This window comes from Pogona vitticeps, chromosome 6 (genome assembly GCF_051106095.1).
Source record: "Pogona vitticeps strain Pit_001003342236 chromosome 6, PviZW2.1, whole genome shotgun sequence".
NCBI classification, from domain to species: Eukaryota; Metazoa; Chordata; class Lepidosauria; order Squamata; family Agamidae; genus Pogona; species Pogona vitticeps.
The window spans coordinates 49,430,654-49,450,303 of NC_135788.1; the positions used below are offsets into that span (position 1 = coordinate 49,430,654).

General features: G+C 39.1%; 1 protein-coding gene across 1 annotated transcript in view; it reads left to right on the forward strand.

Moving 5' to 3' along the window:
* LOC110086130 (collagen alpha-6(VI) chain) overlaps nt 1-19,650 on the forward strand; it is a 66,182-nt gene that overhangs the window by 19,036 nt on the left and 27,496 nt on the right. The window contains exons 8-26 of the mRNA XM_078377346.1: nt 797-1,360; nt 1,908-2,468; nt 5,110-5,459; nt 5,763-5,841; nt 7,690-7,835; nt 8,026-8,118; nt 8,669-8,722; nt 8,804-8,875; nt 8,970-8,996; nt 9,807-9,851; nt 9,938-9,991; nt 10,873-10,935; nt 12,067-12,132; nt 13,132-13,185; nt 14,128-14,163; nt 14,976-15,038; nt 16,504-16,566; nt 17,547-17,609; nt 18,718-18,780. Coding sequence (XP_078233472.1) covers nt 797-1,360; nt 1,908-2,468; nt 5,110-5,459; nt 5,763-5,841; nt 7,690-7,835; nt 8,026-8,118; nt 8,669-8,722; nt 8,804-8,875; nt 8,970-8,996; nt 9,807-9,851; nt 9,938-9,991; nt 10,873-10,935; nt 12,067-12,132; nt 13,132-13,185; nt 14,128-14,163; nt 14,976-15,038; nt 16,504-16,566; nt 17,547-17,609; nt 18,718-18,780 — 2,516 coding nt within the window. The remainder of the gene's footprint in view (nt 1-796; nt 1,361-1,907; nt 2,469-5,109; nt 5,460-5,762; nt 5,842-7,689; nt 7,836-8,025; nt 8,119-8,668; nt 8,723-8,803; nt 8,876-8,969; nt 8,997-9,806; nt 9,852-9,937; nt 9,992-10,872; nt 10,936-12,066; nt 12,133-13,131; nt 13,186-14,127; nt 14,164-14,975; nt 15,039-16,503; nt 16,567-17,546; nt 17,610-18,717; nt 18,781-19,650) is intronic.

Consider the following 19,650-nt stretch of genomic DNA (forward strand, 5'->3'; position numbering starts at 1 on the left):
TAATAGCACATTATTTTTGTTATTCTCATTATTCTTTCTCTTCCTGCTCCAAGAAATTGGGGAACACTTTGTAGAATTATTTCCAAAAAGTCTCCCTCGTGTCTTCATTTTTAATTTTATTTCTTTGCTGGCATCTCCACCCTGCTACCACCAACACAAAGCCCTAGAGTCTAAAATGAAACCAGGAAGAAGCCTTTGTGGAGAAAGTAAAGTGAGCCAGGATAAGTACATGGCTGCTGTTGCCATTTGGTGTAAATGCCAGAAATCCGGGGGGCAGGGGGAGAGAAAAGCTGTGCTACAACCACTGCTGGTGGTGAGCCCCATCTCTTGGGAGCTGAAAGATTTCTCCTTCCCTTGAATAAATTTAGAGAAATTAGGCCATTTCCTGACTGCCCCATCTGCTCCATAAGTGGAATAGATAATTTCAAAGGGCCACTTGTGAATATTTGTATACTAAATTGGTGTGTTAAGCTGTAAGTCAATGGGCTCTTGCTCAACGTTTTACATGAAACGCAAAGAATGATAGGCTGGAGAAAGCTGGAAAATGATTTTTAGAGTGGTACTTTTGTGTGAGTACATAAAGGAGGGCCTAACCCCCTTCACCTGTATACCCCCATCTAATACCTGTTCCAGAGAGTTGTGACATTTGAGTGAGGGGAGGTTGGCTCTTCTGGGGGGGGGGGCAAGGGGAAAAAATAAATCCAGTGCTAACAGTAATGTAGGGTTGAATTTACGGTTAGAATATGAAGAATTGCGTTAATGATGTATATACTGTATCTTTTCTTATTCTTTTCAGATTGCAAAAGGACTGGAGCTTTAGATATTGTTTTTGTACTAGACAGTTCTCACAGTATAGGTGAGCACAATTATGGTCTCATGAAGGACTTCCTAATCAATATCGTGAATAAATCTGATGTTGGCCAGGACAGAGTTCAGTTTGGGGCTGTGAAGTATTCTACTTCTCCACAAACTCTGTTCTACCTTAACACGTATAGTGACAAATCAGCCATCATTGCACACATCCAGAATGACGTCCTTTTAGACGACACAACATATACAGCAGCAGCTCTTCGACACACTGAAGCTTTGTTCACTGAGAAGCATGGCAGCCGCAAACGCAGGGGGGTCCCTCAGGTTCTTATGGTCATAACAGATGGTGATTCTCATGATAAGGAGAAACTTGATGAAATCTCAACTAGATTGAGAAACAGCGGAATTACTATCTTTGCCATTGGGATAAAAGATGCAAAGTGTAAGGAACTTATGATCATGGCTGGAAAGGAAGATAAATGTTTTTATGTGGATGAATTTGATGGCCTAAAAAATCTGACTGTAATAGATGACTACTGCCCACCACGAGGTAAAGTATTGACTGTGTTAATTTTTTTTTCTGAAGAAGCAATCTAATCACTCTTTTATGTACTGTGGATGAATGTTGTCAGCACAGAAATGCTATGGAAAGGAGGGGAGCATTCTCCAGGACTGGGAGGCTGCTCTTTCAGCATCAAATCATGAGATGCAATTTAATGTTGACATTGTGTCACTTCACCTGTTTCTAATTGTATTGTTCAATGTGTCTACAGGAAGTCTGACTGGACACTCCATGGGAAGTGAAGCTCTTATAAAGAAACAGAAATGCCCATTTATCTTAACTCTTTATTCAACTCCATGTATTCTGAAATAGCTTGCTTTTCTTTTGTCCTGGATCACTGCAATGGAAACATGGGCTTCATTTGTATGTCTGTTTGCTGAGGCATGGAGCTTTAATGGAATTACATAGTTTTGATGGGATTAGGAAGGGCTTGTGAGGTTAAGTCCCTGTGGTGTAATCACTCCTGTATGATTGTTATTTACCCTTTGGCACAATATGCCGGAAATGTTGTTTTACGTTTTGCTTTCTCTTGCAGCATGTGATATCTACGCAGACATTGTTTTCCTGATCGATGGTTCCGAAAGTGTATCTGGAGTCTTTGAGAAAGTGAAGGACCTCTTGATAGAGCTGGTTGATTTGGTTGGTTATAATGGAAATGTTGTTTTTGGCATGGCCCAATTTAGTGACAAATATCATGAGGAATTCTCTCTGGGTCATTATCAAAACAAATCCGAGCTGAAGGATAAAATTGCTAAGGTTACAATGCAGAAAGGACAAAAAACATACATTGGTAAAGCACTCACTGAAGTGAAAGCCTTCTTCAAATCACCAAAACGCAGAGTAGCTCGGAGTGCCCACCAAATGTTAGTAGTAATCACAGATGGAAGATCACATGACCGCTTTGCTAAACCAGCAGAGGACCTGAGAAATGAAGGCATAGAGATACATGCAATTGGAGTGGGAAATGTCAGTCACATCAGACTTCAACAGGTGACAGACTCCCCAGACAGGAAATATACAGCTGCTAATTACAGTGAACGGACTGGTATTACAAAACGCATAACGAATGAAATGTGTAAAGATGATGACAAATCAAGTAAGTTCCCTTCCATAAACTTCTATTAAATTTCTTTTGTTCATGTCCAAGAAAAGGAAATCCTATGTTTCATAGTTTAAAAATCAAACCAGTTTAATTTAATTTTCTGAATGTTTTATGGCTTTCTCTTCCTATGTCCATCCTACTTTGTTTTTCTTTATTCACTGTTGCACTTGAGATTTTCTCCTATTTCAGTTTTCTGAGAAAGCAAAAATGTCTTATTCTATCGTTTATTGTAATGAGCATTGTCCAGATCAAAATCAAAGCAAAGCACGCTGCTTATATACTGTGCTTAAAACACTCTCTGGGCAGTTTACAAGTTAATTATACAGGCTACACATCCCCTCCCCCCAGCAAGCTGGGTACTAATTTTACCATCCTCAGGTGGATAGAAGGCTGTGTCAACCCTGATCCACCAAATATAAGACAAAAGAAAGTTAATTCATCAAATGAGGTAATTTACTATTCCCATCTTCTGGGACTACTTGGGGACGAGGTAACTAGGCCAAGACCACACAAGCTGGCTCTTCTCCTATAGTGTGTACTGGGGAGTTAAATGCGCAATGTCTGGCTCTGCGGTTAATTAGACCAGCTCACTGCGCTATCTAGCCAGCTGTGTTAGAATAAAAAGACAGTATTTTCCTCAAGAACTCTCTACTTCTAATGACATGCTAACTGTAACATACAGTTGCTGTGAGCATGTACAAAGGCTAATTGGCATTGATATTAATTCCTAATTTCTTCATATTGTATGCACTCTAGTAACATTCTCTACATTTTCCCTCTTTTGGTTCATTTCTCTGATCACAGTCATTAGGTCTGTAGAAAGATTCCCTCCTGGACAGGAAAGAAAAAAAATAATGCAAAGATTATTTGAGTTTCCATTAGGAAAAACTTTCTGTTTGTAAAAGTAGTGCAGTAACCGGCCATGATGCCACAGGTTGATGTCAAGCCTTTCTCAAAGGGAAGTTTGGATAAGGAGGAGTTAGATAAAGATGATTAACTAGATTCACTAAATTTGCTATGAATTCTGAGAGGGCCCAATTAGTAGCTTTTAGGAAAAATAAGTTATTTATTATGCTTCATGCATAACATTATTCAGAGAAGAACAAAGCTGTTAGCACTTAATAGTCTTAACATTCTAATAGTATTTGCATGTCAGAGTTTCCCTCAAAGCATCAGAATGATGTGCATTTCTATAATGGCTAAGTGTCTCTGATCCATCTCTCAAAACAATACCTTGCTTCACATTTACAAACGCAGAAATATCAACACATGTATAATGCAGATTATAGCCCAGACCACAGGCCACGTAAAACCCAATATTTGATATTCAGTAACAGTTACAATAAGGGGACATAATGTCACTGTGGGTTAAACCGCAGAAGCCTCTGTCCTGCAAGGTCAGAAGACTAGCCGTCGTAAGATCAAATCCACGTGACGGAGTAAGCTCCCATTGCTTGTCCCAGCTCCTGCCAACCTAGCAGTTCCAAAGCATGTAAATGCAAGTAGTTAAATAGGTACCACTACAATGGGAAGGGAGCAGCATTCCATGTCTAGTTGTGTTGGCCACATGACCATGGAAACTGTCTACGGACAAACACTGGCTCTATGGCTTGGAAATGGGGGATGAGCACCATGCCCTAAAGTCGGACATGACTGGACTAAATGTCAAGAGAAAACCTTTACCTTTACCTTACCAGTTACACGTGAAATTTTCTTGTTCCTGAATCAAATTATGAGGTTTACGTTGAAATTAATACCATAGTACACCCAATCATGGTTCCATTTACACTTGTAACTGAAGACTCTGAAGCTATGATTCCTTAAATAATTCCTAAATAACAGTGGAGACTATTGACTTGGATGCTGGAGGGGCAATGAATATGATCCTCCAGGGTTCAGGGTTCAGCATTTTGGATAGCTCCTATTGGAGTCATCACCTTCCACTGCCAAATAATATATTCAATTGTAGTCTAATTAACAGGTTAATATTCTGAATGTTATGTTCTGATAATAACTTTCCATGTACTGGGAGTTTTTTGGTTCCAGGCAGTACCAGCATTCTGAATATTCTAATGAGACTTCTTTGAATTGTTCCAAGCCAACAGAAGGTTTTTCATATCTGAAAGCTCCACAGGTGGAAAAACAAAACCCTGCATGTGGACAAGTTGCATGCCAGAGTTTTATGCTCATTGTGTCCATTATACCATCATCTAGTACATGAAAGGAAGCCACTAATATAATCTAAGATAAATCCCTTGCCTGCATTCTGCAGAAAAAGGTGCAACACATGATTCAGCAGAATGTGCATGCCACAGGTAGAATTGTTGTCTCACTTGCTTTGTGTTTCTCTTCTGTGCTGCCATCATGACTGGCAAAATCAGCTGTCATTTTGTAATATAAATCCCAATTTATGTATTACTGGCCAGGACAATACTTGTGCAGTTGAGTCTACCTGGATGTTCATCCAGCCACCACCGAGAAAACGTCTTGAGAGATGAAAAGGCTAGCATTGTGTTTGATTTTGTTCTCCCAATGTTGTGCTGTTGTTTTTAGTGGTCTCTCTGTTTCTGCCATTCTTCAACACGAAATTGTCCAAATAATTTCTAATACTTCCCCCTGCATTTCTGTAAAACAGAATGTTTCGTAGATGTTCTTCTGGGATTTGACATCTCCTCTCAGAAGTCAGGGGACCACTTATTCAAAAACCAACAACTTTTGGAGACCTACCTTCCTGGTATTATAAAAGACTTCACCTCTACAAGTACTGTGAGTTGCAACAAAGGAACAACCACACAGTACAGTGTGGCAATTCCAATAGAGAATTCCAACCCTCCTATTTTGGCCGCTCTCCATGTTGATGAAAGGCAAATCCTGGAGAAACTCAAAAATGTTGTGATCAACAGTCCATCATATCTCAATGTCAATTTTTTGGACACTCTTTGGAATTCATTTCGAAACCTATCTGATAATGAAAGCCGAAGCAAGGTAATTTATTCTCATACCCAGTAGGCTGTATATTATTGCATAATACTGTACAATACATCTATCAGCTCAGCTGGAATTATCTGAAAGTTATACATCTCTTTTACAGTCTATGTCACTCATTCCTTATCTAAAGGAATTTCCATTTCTCTGAAAATACAGTTAATCTGGAGAGATTGGCTGGAGTTCCACCAAAGTATTTCATCAAATAAGTTGTACCAATGATACTACATACTGTGTATCCTGCTGCTCTCTTCATCATATGATATGGATGTTTTAATCTTACTTTCTTAACCTTTTTTTAAGGTACTAATTCTTTTCTCTGATGGCTTGGATGATGATATAGAAGCACTTGAAAAAAAATCAGAAGAACTCAGAAAACAAGGTATATCGTAACAGACCAAACACTAATCATTTAATTCAAACGTATTCTTGCTATAATTATTACTACTACCAGTACTGCTACTGTAATTGTTGCTTAAATCAGATTCTTAACATTCTCTTCCAGGGAAACACAAACGCTCAATTCAGATGTTCACTTGAATGTATAGAAGGCTAAAGGGCATAAAGGGTGGGATAGAGATGTGGATAGGCATCTTCTCTCCATGCCCCCCCCCCCACTTTACAGTGTCACAGACCTTTGTTTGTTGAGCACAGAAGTCTGAGATCTGAAGAGGGCTTTGTGATCACATGCAGATGTACACAGTTAGAAAGATCTCTTCAGACCTTCAACATATGAAGATCTATGATCCTCCCAGGTGTATGGGCAACAGTGCAGTGCCTAATATTGGAAGTAGAGGGGCTCATTGTGGCAATGTCCACAGTCAACAAGGAGAATCAAAAAACTGCAGGCAACAGGATCAAGGTATATCAACAAATAAGGAAAATGTTTTTATAAAGCCAAAGGCTCAATTGGCCATTCAAGACCAAACCACCATCAGATATTTTGGATTACAACAAGGGGATCTCACAACAATATCCTGTTTGTAGAAGAATTATTGTCTATCTCAGCTGCTAAGCTCAAAGGGAAGCCACAAGAGATGGCCTGTGGATGATGTCATAATCTCCACTTATCAGAAAAAGGACTTCAGCCCTATGGGTTCAAACTCCACTATATCATTGTGGGAAAAGAAATTGAGGAGTGTGGGGAGCTTACATGATTGCTCCTGTCCACACCATCCATTGATCCCTCTGTGTATTCATACAAATTCAAATGCTCGAACAGGGCTAAATGGGTTCCCAGGAAATCGACAGACTGAAAATCATATAGCTTCAGCAGAGTTTCTGTGTCATACACTTTCAGACCAATGTCCAGGGCCTAGAACTATTCAGGGCTAATAAAATGCCAGTTTAAAAGTATAATGTGTAGCTTAAGATCCTTTTTTTTCTTTTGTTCACTAAAAGAATTATATGTGGCTCTAATACAGACTAGGAGGATTATCTATGGGTGAGGGAGACTAAACATCCCCACACAATTGATTTGTATTTCAATTCCCACTTCATTTTAAAAAAGACAAAAAAGAGAAAACCTCTGTTGCTTTCTTCCACCGAATTGGATGGAATTTTAATCATCCTCTATACATATGTTATGGCCCAGGTCTGCATTGAGGCTGCATATGATTATTTCCTTGTGGAAAAAAAAAGAAAAGATTTTAACTGCATTCAACATGTTCAACACAGAATGTAATTTAGCTCCTAATTTAAAAGACTGCAGGGAGAAATCCATCAGCAGTCAAAGGACACAAAATGAATAGTCAACCCTTCAGGTAATGAGAAGTTCTTATAATGGCAATGTACCTGGTGGGGCAGCACAACAAGATAAACCTACCTTACAGGACAACCAAGAGTGCTGATTTAGTTAGGTCAGCATAAACTTTCTCAAGTTAATCACTATCATAGTTATGTTTATCTGTAACCAAAGCTATTCCATCATTGCATGGGGGTGTTTGATCCACATGTCAGAAATTTGAGTATTTCAGAAATTTGACTATTCAGAAATTTGAGTATTCAGAAATTTGGACACTGTTCCTAACCGGTGTCCAGCCATTACAAACTGTAGCAATGAGATGTCAAAAGTGAGATTCCATCCCTGTCTATATTTAATGTGTTCTATTTAACACTGGGCTTCATCTTTTAATGGAAGAGAGAGAAAAAATAATGGGGGTAGGGAAAGGGAGAGAAGTTAAGAAATAACGATTCCAAGGGTATTTCTAATGATCAATGTCTTAAACAGGACTGGATGGAATAATAACAGTTGTCTTGGAAGGAGCCACTGATTTCCATGATCTTCTGTATATGGAATTTGGAAAGGGATTTGGATATAATGATCAATTAACTATTGGCACACATAATATTGCCACCAGGCTCTTTGAGTATGTGGTAAGTTCATAAGAGAAGGTTCAGTGGATTCCATTTCAAAACTTGGAGGTCTGTCTCTTTGTTCACCACAACACGTGATTTGGCATAAGCTAATAAGTACTCATTTCACTGCAGCAGATTTTTTGCATCAGTAGGGGTTGCCATGTTTAAAGAATAAATGTGTTATCTATAGTAATTTTCTGTTTTTAAGGACAAAATTGCTGAGAGAACATGCTGCTGTGTGCATTGCAAGTGTGTTGGAGAGGATGGCCTTCCTGGAGAAATAGGGGAAATGGGATCTAAGGTAAGACTGTCAGTCCCCCATTTAATTCAGATTGCAGTAGGTTGCCTAGGACAAGGTGGAACGTCTTGTAGTACTTTGCCTGATGAAGAGTTCTGGAGATCTTGAAAGCTTGCATATTTTGGAGAGCTTTAATATATATTACTATATATTTTTATATGAATTTTGCATCTTTTTTCCCCATGCTACTTTGTGCCGCTGTCAACTGACTTAATTCACACTTCATAATGCATAGTGCCATCCTAACTGGTCAAAGTGGCTACAGGCCAAATTAGTTGACATTAGACCATCTGAAGCTGGGTTGAATCCAAGCCCCTGCCAGTTTAGGAATGCTGAAAATAATTTAAGACCAGCCTTACCCTGTCCTAATCTTTCACCAGCATTGTGGCTGTGCCCCTGATGTAAGTCAGCTCCTTTCTCCCCCTGATCCTCCTTCACCTTCTCTTTGCATCTTCTCCCAGCACATTAGCCAGTCAAGCACTTCAGCAGAACGTTCCGCTTCAATGTTTCCGTAATTTAATATTTGCCTTTTCATTTATAATTTCATCTCTAGGGATCTGTTGGTCCAGAGGGCAATCGAGGACATTTAGGAGAAGATGGAGAACCTGTAAGTTACAAGCTATGAAAATAATGTTTCCATTTTTTTGAGGACTTTTGTTTCCATTGACTTCCGGGATGTTCATTTTAGGGTTCCAGAGGTTTTCCTGGACCAGATGGAGACAAAGGATGTAGGGGAGATCAAGGGAATAAAGGTCAGAAGGCAAGTATATACTTGAAGAATCATTTTAAACAAATGCTTCAAACAAACAAAAATCTGTCTATTATTAAATAAATATTTGCTTCAACTATTTCAGGGGCTGCGAGGACACAGGGGAGAAAAGGTACAGTAAGAACACTATACCCTGTTAAATGTTAATAATCCCTGTTGTGTTAAAGATTTATACAGTAAACCTCTTCCTAGAATAATCAAAATTGTCAGCATGAAATACTACATACACAAGGTAGTGTGACAATGTTCCAGCAGTGATTTAAAAAGAAGAAGGAGAAGAACTTTCTTAGGAATCAGAGATAGAAGAGGCCACACTTAACCTCACCAACTATTTCTTCACTCAGAACCTTACAGGTGGTTTATACCACACAATGGATTCAATGAGCATTTACAGTCATAAACATACATCTAAAAATTCATGGGCAGAAGGCCATTGGGTGGGAGATTAAAACTCTCTCCCCCTGCTTCTGTTGTTGCTATTTTCAGGAGTGTAGATTTGGCACACTTATGTCAGTGATTTGTAGTTTTGACCTCAGCTATCAGTGCGATCTGTTCCTGAATGTGCTGAGGAGACATGGAATATATGCTAAAATATCAGAGAGAATGGAGGAGGCATCTTGCCATTTATCTCAGGAGATGAGAGAGCAACCCCTCCACCTCAATTAGCTAGAATTAAGATTCCTATTATCTTTCCTATCTTATATGTTCCTAATAAATACTAGCTTTCTTACTTTTCCTAGAATAAGAGGTGTGGATGTGGTTCTTTTCCAAAAGGGCAAGGGTGCTGTGCCAATCTTTCCAATTTTCAAGGGTTGACTCCAAACGTTAACTCATTAGTTGCTGCTTATTTTGCTAACATTTTCTGCACGGTGACTATATTGGATAGCCGTGTAAATCACATTTCCTGATTTTGTTTTCTCAGGGAAAGAATGGGATTGATGGACTTAGTGGAATTGATGGTGAAGAGGTATGTTATTTTGCATTTTTCTGTGTCCAAGTACTATCTTTTAACGTGCCAAAAATAACACTTCTCTCTTTTTAATCCTTTTTAAGGGATCAGAGGGACCTCCGGGACTCAGAGGAGAAAAAGGGGACCCAGGCCAGGCGGTATCATTTTAAAATCTATTGTTGTTTCGGGTTTAATTTTGTAAAAAGTTAGAAGGTCAATGCCTATGAGAAAAAAATTATCTAAGTACTCAACAGAGAGGAATGCTTTAGCAAGCATTTTCTACTAGAATGTTTGGAATAAGTAAAACACAAAACGGGTACATATCCCAGTGAAATATATTTGATTTTTGTTCAGATATGTGGGGCTAAATGTCCATAATTTACAATCCTAATTCAGTTGGGTAATTGACCGCTAAGATACTGTTAGCACATTAATTTTATCTGATTTTGGAAAAATGGTAATCTTAGCTCCTGCCCCAGTTTTCAGATACAGTAATGCTCTGCCATTTATGTCATAGCCTGAGTTAAGGGTTCGAGCAAGGAAAAACAAAATCCAGTCGCTAGTCCTACTAGAGTATGGGATTTACATCAGCATTGACTTGCTATCCAGTAATCCACACTTCTTTAATTTCCAGGTGTTGGCAAAATATTGCTCCCTGGGAGTTTAAGTTCCCTTCCAAGTCTTTCCTTGCCCCCCCAAAAAATATTTTGTAGTATGTATTTTAAATGCCATTTTATGCTCCCTGAAGTCTTCAGGAACTACAGATCTGGGCAAAATTCTCAGGAGCAAGGATTTAGCCCAAAACATGTTGGGCTTTCACTCCATGTTCATCAGGAGGTGCACACTAGGCTGCATGGGCTGCTGCTCCTCTCTTGTAAGATCCTCTTACAACTGTTCAACCTGAATGCAAGGACACAAATTTCCATTTTCTTAATTTAAAAATAACCACCAATTCAAACATCCATTCATTTTGAGAACTTGAGGACCGAAATGCATCCATTTGGGAGAAGAGAGTAACACAAATACCGTACATTTCCAGGGCAGCCCGGGACCAAGAGGACATCCTGGTGATTATGGTCAGAAAGGCTTCCAAGGAGATCCTGTAAGTCCACCCTTTACCCTCTGGGGACCATATGGCACTTCATAGATTGTAGCTGCAGTTTCTAATCTCATTAGAAATTTCAGAGACATAAGTCTCAGCAGCAGCCGTTCTCTGTTGAGCTTTTAAAGTTTTTCAGTGACCCAGGAACACAGAAACTTGACAGACTCTTTCTTCAACTAGGATTTGTTAAGTGCCTTCAAACTACCAGCCATGCAGAAGACTCAGTGTCTCTCACCTGCTTTATTTTCCCACTGCTTTGCTGTTACCCTGATTTCATTTTTGTTCCCTCCCTTCTCCCTCATGGAGGAGATATGGAAATTGAAACATGTCATTGTTATGTGCCATCATGTCACCCCTGATTTATAGTGAGTGACCTTATGAATGAGTCTGTCCACATTGACATATAGTTGTGGTATAAGGCTCCCTGATAGCACGGTTTGGCATGGGGGAAAAATACCTTGTCTGCTTGTATTTCTACTTAAAACAACCCATCCTTCTTCCTTAAGAGCTGGCCCATATCATTCTGATACCGAGCTAGGACATGCAGTCTTTTTGAGATGATTCACTGAGAGGCAACATAGCTCTTTGTTCTGCTTTCACGGGCAGATATAGTACTGAGAGTTAAAACAGATTGCACTGCAGATAAGGACCTTTTAAACACTGGCCAGATTGCACCAAATTTCTTAGTCTGGACAGGATCAATGAACAATCTCCAAAATATCCTGTCCAAGACTGCCCTGCTCAGCTCTTCTAAACTCAAGCCTGTGGTTTCCTTTGGGAAGTCGGTCCATCTCGTATTTGGACTGATTGCAAAGCTCTCTCCAGCACAAACGAATCAGTTTTTCCCTCCATTAGCTTTCTTTACTGCCCAGCTTTCACATCCGTTCATGTCATGGGCATATAATGGATCTGTAATGTTTATATTTTAAGATGGAAAATGTGGTAGAGACATAGGCCAGTGACCCCAGCAGTGCTTTCTGCAAATAGTTTTGCTTACTGTAGCTGCTATATCAGCGAGAATATTCTTTCTTCTAGGGGAAAAAAACGATCTTACCTGGAGAAAAACTTCAGTTTCAGACAGTTTCAGTTGTTTTCATGAAAACAATGTAACTTTTCAAAAAACTTTTGTAGGGTAATCCTGGAATGATCAGTTACATACGAGGAGAGACTGGCTTCACAGGGCTGCCGGGAAGCCAGGTAACTGTTGCTAGTTATGAATTTTCTTGTGCCATATTTGTATTCAGATATTAAGAGTGAAACGCTTGGCTTTGGAAGAAAATGCGCTTTGGCACCCATCGCAGTTTTGTTCTAAGAATAATTCCAGCATGGTGGGAGGGAGAATTTGTCAAAATTGTGGATGGGGAGGGAAGAATGAGCATCCACTCCCTGAATTAAAACTGAGAGCCCTGTCAAAGCTAGGATTAAACACAAAAGTTAAAATGAAAGAAAGAAACATGGATATGATATATATGTGACTAAATGTATCTTTTGAATGGAAGACTAACATTTGATAACAATGGCTGTCATATGCCTAACACAGCAACTATGATTAGGCTATTAAAGAGTATGAATCTCACAGTCTCTTGCTGTCAGAAAGCCACCGGGGGGGGGGGTATTAATTTCTCCTTACTGTGAGACTTCTTGACATTTTTTGCCATCAACAAATCTTGTAGAAATGTTGCAGGATTTCTCAGAAGTGTCGTCATCATTTTTTTAGGAGGAAAATACCAAATGTGCAAAAGTATTATAATTCTTCATAATTCCTGTGCAAAGTGCGCATTGAGTAGTGCAGAATTTTAATGGTTTCCAAATGCAGAACAAGGGGGGGAGGGCTGAGATCAACCAACCCCCCCCCCAAAAGGACTGCATCTCATTTTTGTGGGGACCCAGGAAATCTGTCTGATGCAGGGAAGAGTATTTGTGGATAATCTCAACATGCTGAGATTCAAAAAGTTGCAGAGAATGATTTTTAGAGTATTTATCACACCTGTAGATAATTTCCTTTGGTTCTAGTTTTTATTCATGTTATTTCTTACTTACATGCATGCACACAATGTATTTCCTTCCAAAATGGCCTGCATGACTATTCTTTCTATATCAAGCCTGATACAAGTGAGAAGTGTATGAAGCTGAAGCAGTAAGAATCCTAACGATTGCTATTGAGTCATACTTTAAGATTACATTCTCTGTCCACAGGGAGAAAGAGGACCAAGGGGTCCAGCAGGTATGAGGGGATCCAGAGGAAACAAAGTAAGAACACTAAAGCAAATAAACTGGCTTTTTTGTAGTGGGGAAAAAAGAATCATTAAACCAGTATTTGAGAATCAGCCTTCAGTTTACATATGGTGAAAACTTATTTGTCCTGTATGTTGTTTACAGTCCATTGTCATCTATACAGACAGCTGAATGAAAGCAAAATTTATTTTAGTTCATTGGTGGTCTATCATCTGTTTCCCATAGCAAGGGAAACCATTAGAAATAAGAAATTAAAAAATAAGACATTTAAGCATTTTGTGATGTTCACGTTTATTAGTAAATATGTTTTCAACAGTTCCTTTTTCATTTCCTTGTATTTCTGGACCTTAGAGGAAAAGGCCTTGGAGGTCAGGACTAAGCTAGCATTGATACATCAACACACATTTTTGGGGAACAGCTGTCATTAAAGAAGGCAAATTAAAGAGGATGGAATCTTATTCAGTACATTTTTTCTGTTTTTAATGTAATGTGGACAGAATAGTTTCTCAGATAATGTTGGTTGTAGTGCTGTAGATTGTCATTAACAGAAGGGGAAGATTTTTGGTAATTAAAGCATTCCTCCTTCCATCCCGGGACTTCCACAGATTGCATGTAGTGAGACTGATTACATGTGAGTCATATGAGCCACAGAGGAGTAGGACTCTTTAATTACTGAACATTTCCCACTGCCCTTGAGATCATCACTGTTATGCAGGTTTAATTTATGGAACAGATTATAGCCATGCCTTTCTCTGTATTTTAAAACTTGTATTGCACAACCAGACTCCTTCAAATTAGAGGAGAAAACAAAAATTATTAGTATAGATCATACTTTTTTGTAATATATGATTTATTTTTTGTGAGACAAAAAATTGCTTAAGTGCAGATATGTCCACCAATGGTTTTATTTACATGAAACACAGCAGTTATAAGTTACCAGTATTCCTTTTGTAATAGGGAGCAGAGGGAAGAAGAGGAATTCCAGGCCCACCGGTATGTTCATCTTAATGTGATATTATTTAAAAAATCTAATATGGAGCACTCCACAGGGGAACACCTGACTCCCCCTCTTCATCCCCGGCGACTAAGGATTGCCTGGTTGGGAAAGATGGAGAAGCTGACCAATTAGGAATGAAAATGTAAGAAATTTCACACAGGCCTATCTGACGAGTTGTGGGCAGGCAATGAAATGTATGGGGCAGGCAACGAATCTATAAGGCAGATGGGCAGAGACCACTGAAGTATGTACAGTGTTTACTGGGCTGGATATAAGTCTTCTGACAAGACGCACAGAGAAAGAAATTCTAGGAGACTTTGTAGTATCTTCCTTGTGAGTTGGGCCCAGACCACAGTGCATGTAACAGAACCAGCAAAAGCTAACTTTCCTATCTCTCGTCCCTTGGCGATCTCCTTCCACAAGCATTCCTCCTGTACCATGAAAAGGGACCATGCTGAATAGAATGGGCAGTGGTTTGGGTATCTGCCATAATTTCCAAGATATTGTCTTCTCTCTCAGGCTCTGTGCCATAGCCCCTTCTACTTAGTAGGCTCTTCTGATCACTGCAAGGCTGTTGAGGAGAGGAGAGAGTGTGGTGAGCAGGCAAATCGGTTTCTCCATAAGAGTGGCTTGCACTCAATTATGAATGCATCTAAATCGCAGTGCTATAAGGAACTGAAAAAAAGTATGCCCTTTTTTCTATGTATAAAAACTATCCCTTTTTCTATTTATAAAAACTAAAGAAAAAGAACCCTTATAACATTCACTTGAGAAAATAATTGCCATCAAGAACTTTGTCTTCATACAGGGACAGGAAGGAACCCGTGGTCCAGATGGTTTGCCAGGAGAACAAGGATTTCAAGGTCCACAGGTAGATGTCAATGTTATTGCATGTGGGCAGTGGGTAGATAGTTGCAATCAGTCAGTCTGTCTGTTGGGAGAAGGCACCATAGTTTAGCTGTAGAAGGTATGTTATACTTGAAGAAGATCACATGTTCAGTCCATAGTATTCTATGTAAACAGATCATGAGGCAGATCGTATGAAAGACCTCTATTAGATTTCCAAAGCTGCTACAGGTGACATCAGTAAACTGCAAACCACCACCTCCAGACATATTCTTCTTTCTTATGTTACAGATATGTCTAGAAAATTGTTCTTGAAACTGGCAGGGACTGTGATTGTCTCATAATCTGTCACTTTGTAGTGTTGTTTTTCTAAGCCAGTGCAGAGTTATAAAACTCACTGAATATTTTCCCAGAAAAAAGAAGTACATTGTTGTTCAGAACATTAAATTAGAAGAAAAATGGCACATATGGATTGGGCTTGAGAGGTTGTGGGTTTTTTTTAAAAAGAAAGGGTGCTGCTGCCAGTGTGCACCATTTCTTGGAAGTTCTTGGAAGTTTTCTCTGCAAAATGCTTGCATGACAATTTACCAAGCTGCATATTTGCTCTTGGGACAATTTAAATGTAAGGTCACGAAATGAGAAGGCTGATAGTTTGTGTGACCACCAGATCATTAGGACAGCAAATAGTCTTAGAGAGAGTAGTTAAAGAAGTCAGCCACACACGCAGGGATGTCTGCCAGGAAGTCCTCCATACACACCTCTGGATCCAGCTCTGGGGCCACGCTCCCAAGAGGACTCTCTTTTATTAACCTTACAAGCTCACAGATAGTTGACAGTGTATAGATAGTTAGAGTTCAGATAGGACAATGGTTACATAATGCTAATAGGACTGGCCCAAAGAAGGCTTTGAAGTTAGCTCTCTATCACTATGAGAAACATGAAGAATGGGTAGCTACGCCTTTCGGAAGCAGCCGCATCATGCTAGGAGAGTATGCCCTCACTACAATAACAATGTGGCTTAGCAAACTTGGGGAGGGCACTCCCACATTTAAAGAAGTGTATGTGAGAGAGAGGGGGGAGGGAGGGAGAGTGAGAGGGAGGGAGGGAGGGAGGGAAGGAGAAAGAGAGAAAGAAAGAGAGAGAGAGAGAGAGAGCATCTTTTGAAAGACTTAACTTTAAACAGATATGCATATATAAAAATCCCTCTAGATGTGGTGGTTCCCAAGTTTTGGTCCCCAGATGTTCTTGGACTGAAATTCTCAGAAACCTTCATCACTAACAGTGCTGGACAGGATTTCTGGGAGTTGTAGTCCAAGAACATCTGGAAAATATTTGCATCAGGTACACAAATGAGCAAACTGATCTTGTCTTCCTCCAGTTTAAGTTACACTTCTTTGTCTCACTTATTTTCCCAGTGTTGAATTGACATATGTTTCTCTATGATAACATGCAAAATCACAATAAGACTTGTTATGCAACCTGTTTTTCAGGGGACAATGGGAATTCCTGGTGTAAAAGGAGAAAAGGGATATTCAGGAAATGAAGGCCCTCAGGTAAATTTATTTATTTATTTATTTATTTATTTATTTATTTATTTATTTATTTATTTATTTATTTATTTATTTATTTATTTATTTATTTATTTAATATCCCGCCTATCTAATCAATTAAGATTACTCTAGGCAGCTTACAACAATAAGACTTGCCATTTTTTAGCAGTGAGAAATTTCCAAGGCCCAGGCACTTTCTTCAGGGGATCACTGTGGAGCTTCTGTAATCAAATATTTCTTTAAACAGACATGGAGACTTGAGCTATATATATGAAGGGCCACAACATTTTCCAGAGTTTAAAACTATGGATTCTACACAAATAGTGAAGGCTGTCCTCTTCAGAAAGTGACCTCCTATGTGTAAGTGGTGGTGGAAGTGGTGGTGGCGGTGAAGAAGGGACGTGCAGACCTCACACATTTATTTATGTATTTATTTAACTTATATGCCGCCCACTCTACCCAAATGTCTCACATGCATTGTACCAATTTAAAAGTGGGGAAGAGGGTTGTAGTTGAAAAGATCTTGAGTCTAGGTAATTGGATGAACTGAGCTGTAATGGATCTCTTACAGGGTGTTTAGTCTGACCCAAAATATGCAAAAATATTTTATTTTTTATTTTTAATCTTAATATGGCAGTACCTGTTTGAACAGAATTTAAGCCTGATATATTACAGAGGAAGGCAGCAAACATATCTCTTAAAGGAGCTTAACAACAGTAATCGTGTGCTGTTAAGCCGGTGAAAGAGTTTTAAAAGACCCTTAACTGTGAAGCTCATCCCGAAACATCATGCAGCCCATTTGTGGGTCACAGTTTCAGAAGCACTATCTTAAAACCAACGGAATATGAGACTACAGAGACCAAAAAAGAGTCAATGATGGATGTGAACACTGCTGAAAACCTCTAATCTATGAAAGAAATGAAAGTTTTTTTTTAATTTTTATATTTGCACTAATTTTTTGTTTATAATGCTCTTTTTTCTAGGGAAGCGCTGGAGTGGGAGGCCTTAAAGGCAACCAAGGGAAACCTGGATCCAGAGGAAATAAAGTACACATTCTGATTTTTCATTAGTGATCCCTTCTCTGAATCATGTGTAAAGTGGACCCAGACCGTGTAAACAGAAAGGTTCTTTATTTGAGTTCTCCAGAAACTCAGAAAAATGTTGATGTACCACTTAGAGTTTTTAATTCTTTTTCTTTATTTTCTGTACCCTTTAACTTTATGTATTACTGTGTAACAGGCAGAAATCAACAGCTGCTTTTTCCTCCTCATCAGTAACAGAAAAATGGTATCTCTTCATGCTTTCCTATTGTACAGCTATAGAAAGCCCAGAATTTATGTTCATTTAATGGGAGAACTTCTACAGTGGTGCCCCGCATAACGAGCGATTCGTTTAACGATGAATCCACATAGTGATGAGGTTTTTGCGATCACAAAAGCAATCGCATTATGATGTTTTAGATGGGAAAACATCACTTTGCGATGATTGGTAAGCGTTTCGCTCACCGATTATCTCATAACGATGTTTTAAAAACAGCTGATTGGCAGTTCCAAAATGGCCACCAGGTAAAGAAAATGGCCGCCCACAGTGTTTTCGTGCTCTTTCCTCGCTTACCAGGCAGCAAAAATGGCGGCCGCATGGAGGATTTCTGCAGAACAGTGAGTTTTTTGCCCATAAGAATGCATTAAACGTGTTTTAATGCGTTCCTATGGGCTTTTTTGCTCGCATAGTGACGAATCTGTATAGCGACGATTTTTTCCGAATGGATTATCGTCGCTATGCGGAGCACCACTGTATATACTCATATAAATAAATATCCAAACACAGCTGAAAGGGTATGAACATCATAGCCAAGAAGGGGCTGGATTTCATTTAAAAGAAAATACATTTGGCTCACAAACTCATAACTCATAAGTAACTCATTTCTCATAAGTAAACACAGATTTACTTACAACCAGATTTTTCCCCCACATTTGAAGTACATAATTTAGCTACAGGATATTTGTCAATAGATATTATTTCAGAATTAACAGCTTCTGAAGTCACATATTTTGTTCGCCACATATGTCAAACAATTCTGAATCTCATTCAGTTGTTTTCAGTGCTTGTATATTTGTTTCTCACACTCAGTATCATACTAATTTTGATTGACAGGGAGAACCTGGTGATCCTGGAGAGAAAGGAGAAAGAGGCTTCCGTGGTCTGCGAGGAACAAGGGTTTGTCATTTATTCATTTTCATTTTCAGTACTAGTACAATACTAATACATTCTCCCAAGAGCAGCTTAAAACCAACACTATTAAGAGCTTCTAACAAAACCCCAGTAAATTATTACAATATACAAAAGCAATTAAATATAGTATAATATTAAAACTACCACATTAAAAACGGTTAGAACGATTTTATAAACATGTAAAAAAATAAAAATAAAAAGACACAACACCCCATTTAAAAAACCTTCTTCATAGGCAACCATTTACTAAAAGAAAATCTAACTGAAGAGAAAGGCCTCTGGCCAGCCTGCAGAAGTTCAGATGGCCAGGCTGGCCTCGTGTGGGAAGGAGTTTTCCAGCTTGAGAGGAGAAACAGAGACGGTTTGGGCCTGTGTCCTCTCCAAACACAGCAATGAGGATGGCAGAACTGAGTTCTTTTCCTGTGGACCAGCATGTAAAAAGCTTTCAGTTGCTCTCCTGGATGATTCTGTGCAGATAAAATAGTGGTAAAGAAGAATTACATCTTTGCTGCTTTCATTGCAGTGGAGTCAGCCTTCCAGTGGTCTCTTGCCCAAATTTGGTCATATTCATTCTGAGTCTTCCACCATTGTCCCTCTTGTCTCTATCCCATATGTTTCATCACCACCAGTTCTCTATAAAACGGGGACCAGTTTGGTTCCACTTGTAGGAAGTGATCTTTAGATGCAATTGTGTCTACCTTCCCACCCATTTCCAGAGGTCAATCAGGGCTTCAACAGAACAACCTACTAAAGCAACAAGAAACTCCCCAAGAGTTATCAGGAGTCCATTCAGATCCACTAGCCTTCAAGGACAGGCCACCATTTATATTCTTCTTACTTGGTTTTACAATGGCT